The following is a 16,262-nucleotide window of genomic DNA, read 5'->3' as shown; positions in this document are numbered from 1 at the left end:
ATTACAAACTCAGATGCTTCCCGTCCCTTTCTTACCCCATGCATTATGCTACTACACTGCTCGCCCTTAATGGGACATCACCTCTCGATATCGATCCATGCTCAAATCCACCGAGTAAGCAAGCAAACGATCTTGCGTCAGTGGTAAATTCAGAATCCTTGATCGAAGTTCGATATCCTGCAATCATGTTAGTCATGGAACGGAGCTTATGCGCTATCAGATGAGGGCAACATACCTGTTTCTGCTTTGTTGACTTCAAAATTTCCTTCGCCGTCTCATCCGACATGTCCGAAACCGCGGCATATCGCAAAATCTCCGAGTCTGGCGCATTCTGGTTCATTGCGTGCAGACCCGCCAACAGTCTCTCCAGAATCATGGGTGGCGCAATCTCGCCCTTGCTTCGATGTTGAAGCAGGCCGAGGAAGAGGCTGTACATCTCTCCTCCCAAGGACCATTCTGAAATGACCTCACTTCGACCGTCGAATTGGCCGAGGAGGGATGAGAGGCTGGCATAATCACGCTCCACAATTGCAAGAGGCGCAACATCCTGCACCAGAACGCGATGGGCTTCCACAAAGGAGCCAGCGCGGAGAAGACACTGAACCTCGGCGTATGCGTCCTTCTTAACACTGCGCATGTACAGGGCCAATGCTTCCCAGACCCATGACGAAGGAATACGGAACTTGTCCGTCAGAACACCAAAGGCAGGGCTTGTTTCAGTGCCAATCAAACCGGCATGTCGGCAGAGGTGCTCTTGAATGGCCTTGGTGCGTGCCACAGGGCTGCTCAGGTGGAGGAGAACGAAGATGGCTTCCAACCACTCCCCAGCGCTCGTGAGTTGTGATGCATAGGCAATCGTTGCGGCATCAGCCTTCTCGGTACCGCTCTGTCCATAAGATACCTTGCCCGTTGAGACCAGTGCAAGACCCAGCTGCCAAGACAGCCTCATGTCGAGAGGCGAGAGCTGCGAGTTTTCTGGTCGGAGGATAGCCTCCAAGTCGGAATTGTCGTGGGCGTACAGCTGCAACAAGCCCCACAGAAGGTCTTGTCTGCGATCCGAGTCGACGTCGTCCCACAAGGGTTTGATGCCTTGGTCGATGTACCAGGGCAACGGCAAGTACTCCCGCTCCTGGTCAACATCATCCTTGAATTTCTTGACTGCAGCTGCCAAGTCGTCGTCCCGAGCAATGGCATACCAGAGGCGGAGACCAAATGACTGCTTCCAATCCAACCCAAACTTCTTAGAAATGACAAACGAGTCCAGGCGATCCTCGACAGGAACGCCCTTCATGCCCTCGCAGACACACGCATTGCCGCTCAGGAGCTCATAGATGGTTCGGATTGGCTCAGAAAACTCAGAGAGCATTTTTGAGTCGTGCCAGGCCCTGAGTTGTTCTCGCATGTCCCTTTTCGCTTCATCGCTAGTGCCAATGAGGGGTACCAGGGTTCCGAGGCGGAAGTTCTTGCCCTCGAGAAGATACCCGCACGCCTGGGGGACGCGGTGTCCCGCTAGACAAGCCACAGCCTTCTCCTCAGATGAGCCAGCGAGGCCGATTGTTGTCGCCGAGGTTTGGTCGACCAAATCTGTCCAGAATTGAGAGAGTTTGGCCCTTCGCAAAATGTGCGTGGGCTGCTTTGAGTTCGGGGCGTTGATCTCGTCAAACAGAATGCTTGCCAAATCCCAAACGTGCTTCTCCTGCATACTGGCAGGGTCGTTCATGTCCTGGTGGTGGAAGGCATCCTTGAGACTGGCAGCCTTGAACGACGCCATGGGAACGTCATCAACGATGTGGATCTCGGTGAGCCTGTCTTGACCACCTAGGAACTTCTTCGAAGACTAACCAAATCAGTTAACAATTGTTAATAACCATAGCCTTGTGGTACATACCTCTGTCGAAAAGGTTGCTAGGCGAACCTCCTGCCTCTCACTCTGAATGTTGGAACGCTGGAAAGTAAGGAGGTCGGAGGTCTGAGACACGGCTCGGCGAGCATGATCAGGAGCAAGGGGCCTGGATAGAACGAGGGTCTCTGCGGGCCCCCAAGTCGGCCGGCCAGCGTCGTGGAAAGTTTTCTGATCTTCATCCATTGTAAGGGTCTTGTCTTGTCGCTCGTAGGGCCACTAATCAAATTAAATCTTAGCATTTAATTCATATCGAAAGTCGTAGATACATGATCCTCCAGCACACAATCTGGGAGGTAGTTAAATAGCAACTAGGGAACCGACCTTGGGGAATCCTTTGCCAGGAATTGAGGCTCGAAGATTCTGAGGAGCAGGCTTGGGCTTCTCAAAAAGAGAGTTCATTAGGTCGATACTCGTGGCAAATCCGCGCCCCTTGTCCATGCCAAGCTGAGTGCTTGCCGCAAATCCATCAAATCTGTCATTCTTGGCCGTGCTCTTCTTCCAAAGTGATTTCCGTAAATTGTCTCCCTCACTCTTATCAAAGTCAATGAGAAGGCTGGCTTGCTTAGAGGGCGAGTCGTTAAGTTCCCTCAAAAGTTGCCGATCCCTCTTCACAGGGCTCACAGTCTTCCTCAGCATCTCCGTCCAGTCATCTCCATCTGCAACTTCGAGCGTGATAGGACCAGCAGAGTCCTTCACAGCTCTCATCCGAGCTCTGAGAATGCCACCAGGAGTGCCTTTCTTGGCATCCTCCTGGCCATTCTCGGACGAGGAATCGTTGTGCTCCGCGGCAAGATGCAGTCCGACAGAAGACCTCGCCAAGTCTTCGTCCTCGGACATGTCATATTCTTCACCCATGTCGGCAGTGTACTCGTCGTCGAGAGACAGCCTGACATCGTTGGGCGCAGAATCCGCGGAGCTATTCCCTAAAAAAGACGGCTTGCCAGTGAAGTCATCTTCATACACGGCTCCCTGCTCGTCAAATGCGCCGGGAAGACCTGATCGCCTCCTGAATTCCAAGGTGTCATCTTCCATGAATGAGTGGGAGAAGGCGTCGAGGGCCATCGGCTGGGCTTCAATAGGCGCGGGTCGAACGGCATCGAGTTCGTCGTCTGAATCGTCATCGTCGTCGAGACCATAGGTGGTAAAGTGCTCAACGCCGAAGATCCAGATACCAGTATCCTTGTCGTAACTCTCAAAAGTGGTGTTTTCGATCTTCTTGAGTCGTTCCACGTGCTTGTTGAAGCGCTTAGGGTCATTGGTGACCCTCTTGTCACGACCACCACGAGGCCAGGACTGCTCAAGGGAGATTCGGGCAGGGACGTTCAGGCCCTTGCCAACCGGGGGTTTCTTCGCGGAAACGGGGTAAACAGTCGCGGATCGGGGTTCTAATACGATCAGACCACCACAGATCTCATCGAGGTTAATATTGCTGATATCGACAGGGACCTTGAAAGCGACGTAGCCAACGTTGTCACGTCCAACGCTAAAGCCGTCGATCTTCTGTCGCTGCATCCGGTTCATGTTCTCGAGATCCTCCTGAGGGGGCGACATCCAGTATCGGCCAGGGGCGTTGTCAAAGCCGTTGATAGTGCTGGCGTCGGGAGTGACAGAGTGATCCTCCTCGTGAACAATCGCGAGCTCCTTACCCTTGGCTTCCTCCATCTCGGGGGTCTTGGAACCAGAAGAACCATTAGTCATTCGGGTTTGACGAGGGGTCTCATCGGTAGCCGGGCTAGTGATGACCTCGGGGGAAGGGAGAGCGCCGCGGACGGGTGTTCCTTCGTCGGAGTCAACGTTGCTCGTATCGAAGCTGACACGCTTGGACAACTTTCGGACGCTTCCGTTAGCATCGGTAGACTGCTTGTCCTTCTGGGGGGTCGAGAACAGGTCGCTTCTAATGTCTCTGTTGATGACAAGCTTCTTCGAGCCAGTGCTACCGTACCAGCGAGGCTGAGAGCCGCTAGAGAATGCGCCAGGGGCAAGGATACTGTCCTCGGTGTTGAAGCTTCGGCGAAGATTGTTAGTCGACATGCTCTTGCTTAGGCTGCCACTGGAGCTTGAGCCAAGCAGGCTGCGACCCATGTTACCGGGAGTGCTAGAGATGCTGCTGGCAGGGCTTCCCGAGGGAGTTCCGTAGTTGCTGTATGAGAATCCGAAACCTCGCTTCTGGGGGGTGGCAAAGCGAGATGCAGAGGCAGGAGCCAGCTTGTACATGGGCAGGATTGAGCTTCTCCTAGGCTTCGAGCTCCCGTTAAGTGGCGTGGCGAGTGGGCCAGGGTTCTGGACCTCGTTACCGCTCAGCCCGACGAAGAGAGAGGGAGTGCCGTATGCGGAGACATCGTTAAGGTTCGCAGTAAGTCCCTGAGGCGCGTTGCTGGCCTGGCTGTTGCCGAGGATTGAGTTGCCCATCTGTTGTTGTTGCTGGTTGTTACCGCCAAAGAGGCTGCTTCCCTGGCCCTGGTTGTTTGAGGCGCCAAAGAGGCTAGTTCCAGTATTTTGGTTGGTGCTACCGAACAGGCCAGGCTTCTGCTGTTGGTTCGTGGAAGCTCCAAAAAGTCCAGTTCCTGCCGCCTGCTGGTTCTGGTTGTTAGAGCCAAGTCCTCCGAACAGGCCGGTCCCGGTGTTGTTGTTCTGGGGAGTCCCGGTGTTCCCAAAGAGGCCGCCAGTAGCAGGCTTGTTGCCGAATAGGCCACCGCCAGCATTGGCATTGTTCGTGTTTGCACCGAAGCCAGTGGCAGGTTGTTGCTGAGTACTGTTACCAAAGAGGCCACCAGATGCGGTATTTGTTGTGGCGGCGCCAAAAAGACCGGTTCCGGCTGGCTTCTGCTGGCTGTTTCCGAACAGGCCGCCAGATTGCTGGGGCTGATTCTGCTGACCACCAAACAATCCACCAGTGTTCTGTTGTTGCTGCTGGTTGTTGGCGCCACCGAACAGACCACCACCTCCAGCGGCCTGCTGGTTGTTGGTGTTGCCAAATAGGCCACCACCAGCGGCGTTGTTGGTCGCACCGCCAAAGGCGTTAGTCGTTGTGTTGCCGAAACCTGAGGGCGTCGTAGTAGCAGCAGCACCCGCGTTGCCGAAGCTGAACCCAGTCGCCGGCTTGTTCTGGGTGTTGTTAGCGCCCCCAAAAAGACCGCCAGTGTTGTTGTTCGTAGCACCGAAGCCAGTTGTCGCATTGTTGGTCGTTCCGAATCCACCTCCAGTGTTGGCTCCACCAAAGAGACCGCCAGTCGCCTGGGTTTGCTGGGGGGTGCTGTTACCGAAGAGACCCCCAGCAGGCTTGTTAGCGGTCTGGCCGAACAGGCCACCAGTGTTGTTGGTGGCTGTGGCACCGAAGCCAGTGGTGCCAGTGTTTCCAAAGCCAGTGGTGGTGGTAGCTGCGGCATTATTGTTGCCAAATAGGCCACCGGTGGTATTGGTCGTGTTGGCGCCAAATCCAGTTGTCGTGTTGGCAGTGTTCGTGTTGGCACCGAAGCCACCTCCAAAACCAGAGCTTACGCCAAAGGCACCGCCGCCGCTGGCATTGCCATGTCGTCGTCCCTGAATGTAATCCGCCAGTCGCAATTCCTCAGACGACCATTTCTTGTAGGGATCCTGGAAAAGGATGTTCTGGAAGGCGTTGGACTGGTTCGACGTGCTGTTGGGCTCCTTCTCGGTGTGGGCCTGAAAGGGGGTAACTCCGGTTCCAGGGGGGTCACCAGCAGCACCGGCAACAGCGCCGCCAAGTGCAGTGTTGGAAGCACCGAAGCCGCCGCCGCCAAATCCAGTAGAGGTGTTGTTGGCGCCTCCGCCGAAGAGTGATGAGCCGGTGTTGGTGGTGGCGCCGAAGCCCGTCTTGTTCGCAGTGTTTCCAAACATGCCGCCTCCAGTAGTGTTACCGCCTCCAAAAGCTGAGGTGGTGGTGGTTGCGGTGTTGGTGTTTCCTCCAAACCCACCAAAGCCTGTAGTAGTGTTGTTGTTCGTGGCAGCCGCGCCAAAAAGGCCAGTGCCGCCAGTGTTCGTAGTTGCCCCAAAGGCAGGTTTGCTTCCGAAGCCGCCTGTAGTCGCGTTCGCTCCGAATCCACCTACAAATCGTTAGCATACAAATTTCGCATTGGTGTCTTTGCTGTTGGTTCTCTCGATCGAAGATGACAGCGGTGCGTGGTGCATCAAAGCTCGCGTACCAGTTGATGATGAACCGAAACCGCCGACGGCGGTGCTGCTGCTGCTACCGAATAGACCGCTGGTGTTGTTGGACTGACCGAATCCACCAGTATTGCTGGCTCCAAAGCCTTCATGGTGCATTCCAGTCAGCACCGCTGTCGTCAAGGTCGACCGGGAACCGTAGAGGGGGGAGGCTTACCTGTAGTGGTGTTGTTGTTGCTTGTACCGAAGCCACCAAATCCACCAGAGGTTTGGTTCGCGGTGTTATTGTTGTTGTTCTGGCCGAAGCCGCCAAAGCCGCCGCCGAAAGACATTATCGTCGTCGGGGGAGCGCGCGGATCGGTGATGAAGGTTCTGCGTGGCCGAACCGAGCCTCAGGAACCCGTCGCGCTTTTGACTCGATCAGGACGTCGGGGAACTTCGTCGAATTGATCGATTGACACAAGCAGTGCGCGCACGCCGTCGCTCTTCGAGGGTCTCGTTGTAAATGTGTAGGAGATGGTTTTCGCGGGCAGCGAGGATCGCGCGAAGCTTTTTATGCCAGGTCGGCGAAGCGCGCAGGTCGTTGCACCACGGCTTCCGACAAGGAGTGCAGCTGGTCGAGGGACGTCAGCTGCTCAAAGGGCGGCAGGAGCCTTACAAAGCGGAGAAAAAGTGACTAAAGAAAAGAGAGAAAGGAGGGAATGACCGCAATAAAGGAGCGGACCGGGGGGAGGTGACGCCCTTTTTCACCTCAAGTTGGTGTCGATGGGACAGAGTTAGTAGTGAGGTCAGGTTCACTTCGCCCAGACGGCCCAGCCAGCTTTTTTTTCGGGGCGGATTCTGCCCATTAGGACGCTCGGTCGCCACAGCTGCGTTGCTGCCTCAGACAAAAACTCGGTGCTTGATTGGCCTCAAGGGGTCGGCTGACTAACGCCGGTCCAATAAAAGCTGGCGGCTGGGATACACGCAGGCTGAGTCACTGGTGCCTGCGGGCTGCCTACAGAGGTACCTTGGCCACCGGTACCAAGGCAGACTCCATCACGATTCGCGACGGCTTGGTTGGCTGAAGCTCGGCGGCGCGTCCAGGTGGTCGCGTCGCAAGGAGCGCTTCCCGGCCAGATCCTCAAAGCTCTTTGTTACTGTCTCCATCCCGTTGACCCAACCAACAACGACCTTTTGTCACGCTCCTCCATCCCACACCCATCCCATGCTTCTCTCGAGCTGCGCAGCAGTGAATAGCTTCATCCAACGGCTATTTTCATCCCCCTGGACGCTTCTATCCATCCCAATCGCTTGCTGAACCCGCCACCGCCACTACTTCTCTCGCTCTCCCTGCCACACACCCGTCTCACATCTCACAACATCACTCACAACAATGAATTCTCATACAACGCCGCGCCCCTTTCCGGTGCGCTCATTAGCAGGCGGCTCCAGTCACCCGCCGCAGTCCCGCCATCCTGTCGCCCCCCAGGTCTCATCCAACGAAGAGTACAACACAGTTCCTGAAGAGGACCGAGAGCACATTGATGAAGTCGTAGGTTCACACGCGCCAGCCCCATAAATCACTCCGCTCACACCAGCATCACTTTAGTTTGACCTCATGGATATGAAAAAGAAGGGATGGCTCAACAGCTACGAATTCAGGCATTCTCTAGCAGCATTGGGGTTTGAAATGTCCAAACCTGACTACTTTAAAGAGCTCGACACCTACGGTACTCCGCCGCCAGAGTGGCAGGACCATAACTGTCCCACCAACCGCCTCTGCATCTACCAAGACCAATTCAGGCTATGCGCCTCCAAGCTCTTGGCCAACCGAGATCCTCGGGAGGAGGCCATTAAGGTGTTCAGGATGTTCGACTACGATGGCGACGACATCATCACCTTTAGCGACATGCGACGACTAGCCCAAGACATCAAGGAGGAGAGGACAATGACGGATGAGGAGATCAACAGCATGATTGAGCACCTGGATCACGACGGCAAAAATGGCGTGAATCTTGAGGAGTTCATCCAAATGATGGAGGAGGCTGGTTAAAGGGTCTGCAGTGGACGACAAAGACTACGAGGAGGGAATGCACGCCGCGGAAACGAAGCAGCTCGGGCCCTTGACCAGTCACGTTTCCCTTTGCCGACACTGAGCTTGCAGATGCCAGGCCCGCGATATCATCGTAATTATAAGTTAAGCTTTCTGCTTGATTCCAAGTTAAGTTTCAGAAGCTTGCCGCCCAGAAATGATGGTCCGCGATGAATGCGCTCCTGATTTGACCGGCATACCTCCACACCAGCAAGTTCCAACTGCGTCCGGGCATGGGGATAGTTGGAGGGCAAAAGGGGGCAAGCCGAGCCGCTCCACAACATCAGGGAGCAGGGGAGTCTCAGGCGCTGGCTACATCGACTTGGATGATGAAAACAGGGAATTGCTACGACAAAATAAATATGAAGCAGATCTAAAATTTTGAATGGTGGAAGGCGCGCTGTCTAAATCCTCCTCCGGGCCATCACACGAACTTCCAATTCCCCGTGACAACTGAACCCCCCAAAAATCAACATAGGTTCGAAAGCCATAAATGTACTGTGAACAGGGGAATACCATTCTTCGCCTGTGCAAAAACCTGGGAATCGGGGTCGAAAAGGTGAAAGGAGGAAGAAAAGGAAAAGAGAGGCGGGCATCATGTGAGAGAGAAAGGGGGTGTGAGTACCGACGAAGTGCAGCATCACTAATGTCATTTGTTTTTACTGGTGCGAGTTTCAAGATCAGAACTGAATCAAATCTTGGTTCTGCTTTTGCTGGGGGTGTTGCTGAACAGCGAAGGGGTTGTTGGTGCCCTGCCCGTTCATGCCAGCAGGTCCAGTCGCGGCCGGAACCTGGCTGTAGTTGATGCTGGGCATACCCGTGAACTGTTGTCGGAGGAAGGGGTTGTTTCCGGTGGCCTCGGGGTTGATACGGGCGAGACCTGCGCCAGCACTGTTGACAAAAGTGCCCGGGGCGGTGTGCTGTGCGGGAAGACGGAGGTTTCCAGTGTTACCAAAGGTATCCATTCCATCACCGGAGGCCAGAAGCGTGTTGAGCCGAGTCTCGTGCTCGTTCATCTCCTTCTGGGGGGTCACAAAGGATGGTTGTGCCTGGTTGTAGGCAGCCTGCTGTTGCTGCAATTGTTGTTGCTGCAATTGCTGCTGGTTGTTGAAGCTAGACAATGTCTTCTGTTCGGGAAGCGGGCTGAGGGAACCAATAGGGTTGGGCTTAGTCGACGCAGGACGGTTGAACTGCGCAAAGGGGTTGTTGGAGCCAGTAGGCGTGGGTTGCAAGGCCTGTGCCTGAGGCTGGTTGTTGTTGGTTGCCCAAGGATTGTTGCTTCCAGGATGGAGAGCATCAGGCGAAGACGGAGTCGACAGCTGCTGTTGCTGCATGTATGGGTTGACGCCAGTCGGTTGCTGCTGGAACGCCTGCAGGTTCTGCTGCTGCTGGCCATAGGGGTCCAGCCCCATGCCGGTCTGTTGCATCCCATAGCCAGTGGTGTAGTTGGGCTGGAAACCCGCCGGCTGTGTCTGTGGGTAGCCAGTGTATGCGTTGGCAATGTAGCCGGTGGGTTGGGTCTGCATCTGGTTCTGGTCGATCGGGTTCGCGAAGAAGTCGACGGGGTTTCCTTGCTGGTACCCCTGGTTGAAACCAGTGTGTTGCGGTTGGGAACTCGTCTGGATGGGATCGTCATCGAACAGGGAAGCTGCGTTGCTTTCCTCCAGCTCCTTGCGCCTCCTCTCCTCCTCCTCCTGGCTCAGCTTGATGGCCTTGGCCAGATCGTCGTCGTCGTCGGGTCGGCCGCTCTCGCGCTTCTTTCTATCCTCCTCTTCCTGGTACCTGCTTGCTTCGAGAGCCAGCCGGTATTCGGCATCCTCCTCGTCGGTCATCTGCCTCCTCTCGCGGGGTCGGCGCTGGGCCTGGGAAGAGGGTTCAGCGTGCTGAGGAGCGAACTCCTCAAGTCCGGTGACACGCGACTTCCAGGTTTTCCGATCGCTCCGCTCCGCTCGCAATCGTTCTTCGTCCAAGATCAGGGAAGTCAACTCCTTAGCAGCAACTCGAACTACGCAGATATTAGCATTGGTCCGATGTTGATATTCACTGGGCGCATACCATTCTGTCCCACGTCCCTGCCTTCCTCGTCGACATACTGAAACTCCCGCAGGGTCTTGATGATATAAATGCTTTGGCGGGCCCAAGTGACAACGAGCTCGGAGCCTTCGTGAAGACAGTAGTCGAGGACCTTGAGGGCCTTAAGGACGTGTCGCCAGTTCTTTCCTTTATCATTCAGGCGCTTGTCAAGCATATCCATGATTTCGTAGAACTCGGTGGAGCTAAACAATACAACGGGTCAGTATCATGATTGCGAGGCAACGAGGAAGCATGGGTTGCTCGCATACGTGTTGTAAGTCATTTGAGCAATTTCGCTCATCTGGGTACCGGTTGGGCCCCATGGATCATTACTGGTGGCTGTTGACGACGAGAATTAGCGGTGGTTCGATGACACAGCCATGAGGGAGCGCCAACCTTCTCGGACCTTGACCTGGGCACTGGAGTACCCTTTGGTCACATTTTTGACGCTTCGCATTACCTTCGACATGGTGGGCGATTTGTGTGTGCGGCTGGGGAGGGTGGGATACGGTAGCTGGCAAAAGGGCCAAGCTTAAGGGGAGGGTGCGTCCTGAGCGCCAACAAGTCGGCAGCAGCGCGAACAGTCGTCGGAGGGGTCGACGATTTGCAGAGGAGATGGAGGTTGATTCTGCGACTCAAGATGACGCTAATGCAGCGGCGAATATGACGCGCAACGTATGGCGGCGTTGGGCGGAGAGAGTGTCGTATGGAGGAGGGGAAGGGGAAGCAAGCTCGGAGAGTCACAAGATGCCCAATCTAGATTGACAGTGATTCTGTTGCGACCGAGAACGGCGGGACGGAAGCGGGTGGAGAGAAGGAAGTGTGGTGGTTTGCGGCGAGATGTCGACCCGCACAAGACGGTTTGGGGGGAGGTTGGTGGTTGGAGGTTGCGGCGTTCGTGGGGTGACTGAGCGACTACCTTTGGGAGATGAGGCGGGAGAGGAGACGGTTCGGCGGGCTTAGAAGGTCTGGCGGAACGCGCGGCGATGTCGTGGAAGCGGCGGGAGAAGGTTTTGGCCTGGACGGGCGGCTTGGTCGGAGATGATTGTGCTCTCGTGGTCGCTATGGCCGTAGTGGTGGTGTAGCGGTGTTGGTCGTGGTGGTAGTGGTGGTGGTGGTGGAATGGGCGCTGCCGGTTCACGTTGGTCGGGGAGCGAACGGCGGCGAGAGCGAGTGGAAGGTGGCTGCGCACCGGCCTGATTACGTACATGGGGCCCTGCGCCGAGAAGCGAAAAAGTGACAGTGGGTGGTGACAGTGGTGACAGTGGAACAGTGGGCAGAAGCTTGGCGACAGAATAATGGAGGCATTGACACGCTTAATTCCGGCGCCATACTTTTTGTCACCAGCTAGTTCTCGCACTGCTTCGCCCGCCTGGAGTACTCTCCGCTCCCTACTAGGCTACTACGTCACGGGTGGCCACCCTCCGTCATTCGCCCCAGCCACGTCGCCAATGGGCACCAGCGCCTTGATGCGCCCAACCGCGCCGCCAAGTCCCGGCTAGCCTACGGAGTAGCTACCCTGCAGTTACGATTTGTCCAGTTTTTGGCCCGACAAAAGATGGACTAGGCAATCCCGATGGATGCACTCACCTGCGGGCGGCAAGCAATGTTAATCCTTCGCTGTGTGGGTGGTTATTTGTTTTGGAAAACTTAATTGGACCTCCTTATCGTATTTCTAGAGCTTCCGTGACTTCTTTTTGTGACTACACAAAACATATCCTACCTACCTAAGTAACGAGTTCTCGCTTCTCAAGAGTTAGTTGAGTAAACCATCGAGAGAAAAAAGGGTATGAATAAACTACTATAAACCCAGACTAATTAAACATTGTCTACTTTTAAAAATTAACGTATTTTTAAGAATAGCCCGCGTCTCTCACGAATCCTCGTGGTGTAATCCAGAGGTGTTCCACTGCTGCCCCAATCGTACAAGACGTGCCTGTGAACAGACCAACACACGGCTCTGCTCAACTCCTTTGTGTTACTATGTAGTAGTCGTTCTGCCCACCCAAAGGACAAAGAACGGGTGTAATCTTTGTAAATCTTCAGCACTTTGAGGCAAGTCTTTAACACAAAGAGGCTTGTTTCATTGAATACATGATGTTAACATGTTGGTATGTCTCTCTTATTTATGCGTGCCTGCCGCAAGATCCACGACCCTTTCAAGTTCCCATATCCAAGTTCTCAGCCCATATTGCAGCAGTCCCAATGGAAGCGCCAGAGCATCCTCAGAAGAGTGGTGAAAAGAGATTGGCGGATCCTGACAACTCCCACGCCAACAAGAGGATTCGACAACTCTCCCCAGCAAAGTTGCGTGACGAGCAGCTTGAGACCAAACAAGACATTCAAACACGCATGGACCTTTTTGCTGCGGAAATAAAAACGCTGAAAGCTCGTCTTGCTCTTGCTACTCCCCGGACTAGTAATGCCGCCCTCCCAATTTCCACTGATTTCAATTTCCTCCGCGATACTCATGAAGAAATAGGTACCGCCGAGACTCCCGCCGTCACTGATCCAGAACCAAAGATCAAGGTTGCTGGAAGCGATGGAGCCGGTGCGGATACCAGTTCCTCTGTGAACGCTGCCGAAAAGGCTGGTAAGACTGACGACAGTCGGCGCAATGAGCCTTTCTTATTCACAGCCGGCCATTCCTGGACTAACTCTGCAGCTTCATCTGATGATGGGTCAGTGTCTATGGCAGATTCCATCTTCACGTCCCAACCACGTCGACGGCCATATGACCGCAAGGCCCGACACTACGGCCCTCACAGCATGCTCCCTCCCCAATACTACGGCTCCCGTAGAGAATCACCTTTCGGATCCCGCGACTCTCGCAGAGGATCGAGTGCTCGGCACTATGACTCTTATAGAGGACCGACGTCATCGGGATACCCCCAGATCCCCCGGGGAAGGACAAGAGCCCTCAGCACTCTCCTCTCGGGGAACTCCGTCACTGCTTTTACGCGACCCTCCGACTATACGCGCGGTCGAGATGAGCTTCAGCCAGGTACCATCATCTCTGCTCCTCACCACACCCAAGGCCGCTCCGACATCGTTTCTGCGGAAGATAGGAACATGATGTACTCAGATTTCGGCGCTGTCCACTCAAAGTATCGTAAGATGATCATTCTCGAAACCTGGGGCGAGCATTGCATTTGCTTGCCCCTCTATACTTACCGTGGTAAAGGCCTCGCAGGTCGTCGCGTATTTGCTGCGGAATACCTTAGCGTCCGTGACGATGACCTACCTTACTGGGATCCCAAAGAGTCCAGCGCCGAACCGCTAACGGCTATTCGGGATAAAAACTGGCCAATATGGAGCACCTTCATAACGGGTCGAACTGTGGTTAAGCTGACGGAGAAGATTGTTCACAACTATGCTGACAAGTGCTCAGTCGAAGGACACATCGCTCGTGCTGATTTCCGGAGATTGTACAAAACATATATGGAGATGGTCAAGTCTAAGGAGTGGGAGATTCTCGGCCCCGAAACAGGATTTAAAAAAGAGGATCAGGAGTTGGAGGACGGCGAGATTGTTGAGTATCACTAACTGATCTGAACAAGAACGTAATGTGCTGGGATGACAGAGCCAAAGGACGAAGACATCAAAGTATTGGGAATAAATAAATGGGTTTCAATTATTCCGGTGTTAGGTGTAGACTTGCGCGTTAGCATTGGCGATTACCGATTCTATTGCGTTCATATATCAAAACAAGTTTGACTAAAGTTAAAGAAAGACCCTTTAATATTCTCATTTTGTTGCTCCTCCTTGAATTAAATAGTGAAATACATCTTGTCCTATGGTTAAAATATCGGAAAAGTCATTTCCTAAAAGCTCTTGCATTCGGAGATAAATCGCTATGCTGCCGTTATTCCCCTAGGTGCTTGGTAATATTTGCGTAGTGGAAACCCGGAATCAGGAGATGGCTGGACCTGGAAGTATTTGAAACGCATAAACATTGAATTGGCTAGAGGTCGATATGAAACGTCTATAAAATTCCCGCCCAATGTAAAGTGACTCCGGCCCCCTCTGTATTTGACCAGCCCAACACCCTTCGACGCAGGTTATCTCGGAACCGAACAAATCATATCTAGAGCCTGACTGACTAAAGCAGTAGGTATCAGTATTTATCCAAAAGATCGATCGCCCCCCTCTTGTCAACCCCGGATGCTCCCATGCACTCTATCGTCTGGTGTGGTAATGATGTAAATTATAGGCCCCATCTTTTTTCTGGATATCTCACTATTTGATGTGAGAAATCACTTCTGCCAGCTGCGGAAGGTGTCCATGACGGTGGTGAAGACCACGAGAAGGATACCACCTCCGGGACCAAGACGCAGGACCTAAGACGTGTTAATCAGAATATTAGACAGACTCGCCTGGTTCGGGAACCATGACTCACCTTGGGAAGGAAGCCCTTGTACAGGGCAGAGAAGCCCTCCTCGCGGGCGACGGTGACGAGGGAAGGGAAGGCCCAGTTGTACTTGGGGGTGACACCGGGAACCTTGGGGGTGTTCTGAATTCGGCTCTTGACGACATCCAAGGGGGTGTTGAGGACGGTACCGATGGTGCCACCAATGGCACCGGAAACAAGGTCGTTGCCCATCTTACCCGACGGGGTCTCGCCCTTGGGGAGCAGTTGTTTGACTTGGAAGATGCAGCCAAAGTAACCGGCGTTCCAGAGGATGTGGCGCCAGAGGGTGCTCTCCAGACCCTGGTACATGGCGAGGGGACCCTCGGCCTTGACGATCTTGGTGACGACGTCGAGCATGCCGGTGTACTTTCCGGCGGAGGCCTTATCCTGGAGTCGAATCTTGACAAGCTCGAAGGGGACGACGACGAAGGACTCGGTGGCACCGGCGGAGGCACCAGTGAGAATGGAGACGGACTGGGTCATCTGGGTGAGGCCGAAGAGGTTGCGGTAGATCTTGCCCCACTCATCGTTGGCGGCGAACTTGGTCGCACGCTTGGGAGCCTCCATGAGGATGGGCGCGGAGATGCCACGGTAGAGACGGGAGAAACTGGCGCGCGTTAGCAGAGTTGGCGCGCAATGGGGGGGATTGGCGCAAGCAGTACCCCTCGTTCTTGATGATCTTGCGGAAGCAGTCCAGGGTGCCATTGTAGGCATCGGCGCCAGTGGCACCGGCAGTCTGGAGTTGTCTAGTACTGTTAGCAATCGATCGTGTGGTGGGAGGTTCGCGCGAGGCATGTCGTACACTCGGGTCTTGACGACATCAAGAGGGTACCTGGGAGCACGTTAGTATGAGGATTCGCGACGATTGAGGGGCACAGAATGGTGTCATACATGACCAGAATCTATATCGGACGAGGGATTAGCAGTGATCCCAGGAGCATGGGCAGCTGGCGCGGGCATACCTCCGAGACACCAGCAATGGCGCCTGATCACGAGCGTTAGTCAATGTATCGCGGAGCAGCGGATTGGACGGAGGGGAACGAACCTGCGGCGAACTGGTACTGGAAGGGGAGGGGCTTCTCGGCGGACGTCATGGTGGCGATGGGTCGGACTGGACACTGGGACAGAAAGACAGACAGACGGGGCTGGAGAGGAGTACAAGGAAAAAAGAAGAAGAGACGAAGAGAGGATGAGAGAGAAGAAGTCAGAGCAAGATGGCGACCTCCGAGCGAATACCGGGCCGGGGAGGGAATTTGTTGGTGGTGGTGGTGACCAGTGGTCTTATCGGGTTTAGCGATAACACGCCGAAAAACCCCCCCACTGTCGACATTCGGCGGCCGTGGTCGGGCGCCACAGACGGCCTCAGAGGCCAAAGACGGTGCGAATTAGCGCCCAGCTTGACGTGTAGCCCACTGCGCGGTACTGCACGTTACCGGCAGCATTGCTTTTGGCCGTGCGGCGGGCGTCCTGCGACGACAGTGGGACCGGGCATCATTGTGCCCTTCGCCGGATCCATGATGATTTCTGTCTATCCGCTACTCGCAGGCTAGACCCCAGACCCAGGCCCGGCGAGACACGGAGCTCAATTGGGAGAGTCTGGGGGTGGGTTTCCATCTTCACGGCGGCCAATTGCCCCCGGTGTGTACTGTACTCGCGTCGTTGGACATGAATGCTAC

At 54.7% G+C, this 16,262-nt stretch overlaps 6 protein-coding genes across 6 annotated transcripts; 2 read left to right on the top strand and 4 right to left on the bottom strand.

The window, feature by feature from the left end:
- Positions 1-66: 66 nt before the first annotated feature.
- On the bottom strand, positions 67-6,360 carry BGZ61DRAFT_529648 (nuclear protein 96-domain-containing protein; the record flags this gene model as incomplete). The annotated part of the gene is made up of 6 exons (XM_046253434.1): positions 67-177; positions 236-1,837; positions 1,889-2,119; positions 2,225-5,967; positions 6,067-6,174; positions 6,246-6,360. The coding sequence occupies 6 exons, from the start codon at positions 6,358-6,360 to the stop codon at positions 67-69; spliced, it is 5,910 nt and encodes a 1,969-aa protein (XP_046107476.1).
- Positions 6,361-7,403: 1,043 nt separating this feature from the next.
- Positions 7,404-8,063, top strand: BGZ61DRAFT_346796 (uncharacterized protein; the record flags this gene model as incomplete). The annotated part of the gene is made up of 2 exons (XM_046239917.1): positions 7,404-7,562; positions 7,620-8,063. The coding sequence occupies 2 exons, from the start codon at positions 7,404-7,406 to the stop codon at positions 8,061-8,063; spliced, it is 603 nt and encodes a 200-aa protein (XP_046107475.1).
- Positions 8,064-8,782: 719 nt separating this feature from the next.
- On the bottom strand, positions 8,783-10,644 carry BGZ61DRAFT_529646 (ENTH domain-containing protein; the record flags this gene model as incomplete). Its single annotated transcript, XM_046253433.1, has 4 exons — positions 8,783-10,107; positions 10,158-10,378; positions 10,445-10,514; positions 10,572-10,644. The coding sequence occupies 4 exons, from the start codon at positions 10,642-10,644 to the stop codon at positions 8,783-8,785; spliced, it is 1,689 nt and encodes a 562-aa protein (XP_046107474.1).
- Positions 10,567-11,440, bottom strand: BGZ61DRAFT_182075 (uncharacterized protein). Its single transcript, XM_046237695.1, has one exon. The coding sequence runs from the start codon at positions 11,383-11,385 to the stop codon at positions 10,822-10,824; it is 564 nt and encodes a 187-aa protein (XP_046107473.1). The 5' UTR covers positions 11,386-11,440; the 3' UTR covers positions 10,567-10,821.
- Positions 11,441-12,380: 940 nt separating this feature from the next.
- BGZ61DRAFT_475062 (uncharacterized protein) lies at positions 12,381-13,721 on the top strand (the record flags this gene model as incomplete). The annotated part of the gene is made up of 1 exon (XM_046248637.1): positions 12,381-13,721. The coding sequence occupies one exon, from the start codon at positions 12,381-12,383 to the stop codon at positions 13,719-13,721; it is 1,341 nt and encodes a 446-aa protein (XP_046107472.1).
- A 390-nt stretch (positions 13,722-14,111) lies between these two features.
- On the bottom strand, positions 14,112-15,790 carry BGZ61DRAFT_446401 (mitochondrial carrier domain-containing protein). The gene is made up of 7 exons (XM_046245205.1): positions 15,632-15,790; positions 15,549-15,571; positions 15,478-15,488; positions 15,389-15,418; positions 15,249-15,332; positions 14,575-15,193; positions 14,112-14,515 (listed from the first exon to the last, which is right to left on the bottom strand). The coding sequence occupies exons 1-7, from the start codon at positions 15,678-15,680 to the stop codon at positions 14,432-14,434; spliced, it is 900 nt and encodes a 299-aa protein (XP_046107471.1). The 5' UTR covers positions 15,681-15,790; the 3' UTR covers positions 14,112-14,431.
- Positions 15,791-16,262: the final 472 nt, after the last annotated feature.

Source organism: Ilyonectria robusta (assembly GCF_021365365.1).
Source record: "Ilyonectria robusta strain PMI_751 chromosome Unknown BGZ61scaffold_5, whole genome shotgun sequence".
Lineage (NCBI taxonomy): Eukaryota > Fungi > Ascomycota > Sordariomycetes > Hypocreales > Nectriaceae > Ilyonectria > Ilyonectria robusta.
The sequence above is the reverse complement of the archived record's forward strand: the minus strand, read 5'-3'. Positions and strand labels throughout refer to the sequence as shown.

Bases quoted from the DNA above. Each gene is read 5' to 3' on its own strand.
- BGZ61DRAFT_182075 (XM_046237695.1), bottom strand. From the start codon at position 11,385: ATGTACGTAATCAGGCCGGTGCGCAGCCACCTTCCACTCGCTCTCGCC.
- BGZ61DRAFT_446401 (XM_046245205.1), bottom strand. From the start codon at position 15,680: ATGACGTCCGCCGAGAAGCCCCTCCCCTTCCAGTACCAGTTCGCCGCA. The intron at 15,572-15,631 runs GTTCGTTCCCCT...GCTCGTGATCAG, and splicing joins CCAGTACCAGTTCGCCGCAG to GCGCCATTGCTGGTGTCTCG. The intron at 14,516-14,574 runs GTGAGTCATGGT...AACACGTCTTAG, and splicing joins ACAAGGGCTTCCTTCCCAAG to GTCCTGCGTCTTGGTCCCGG.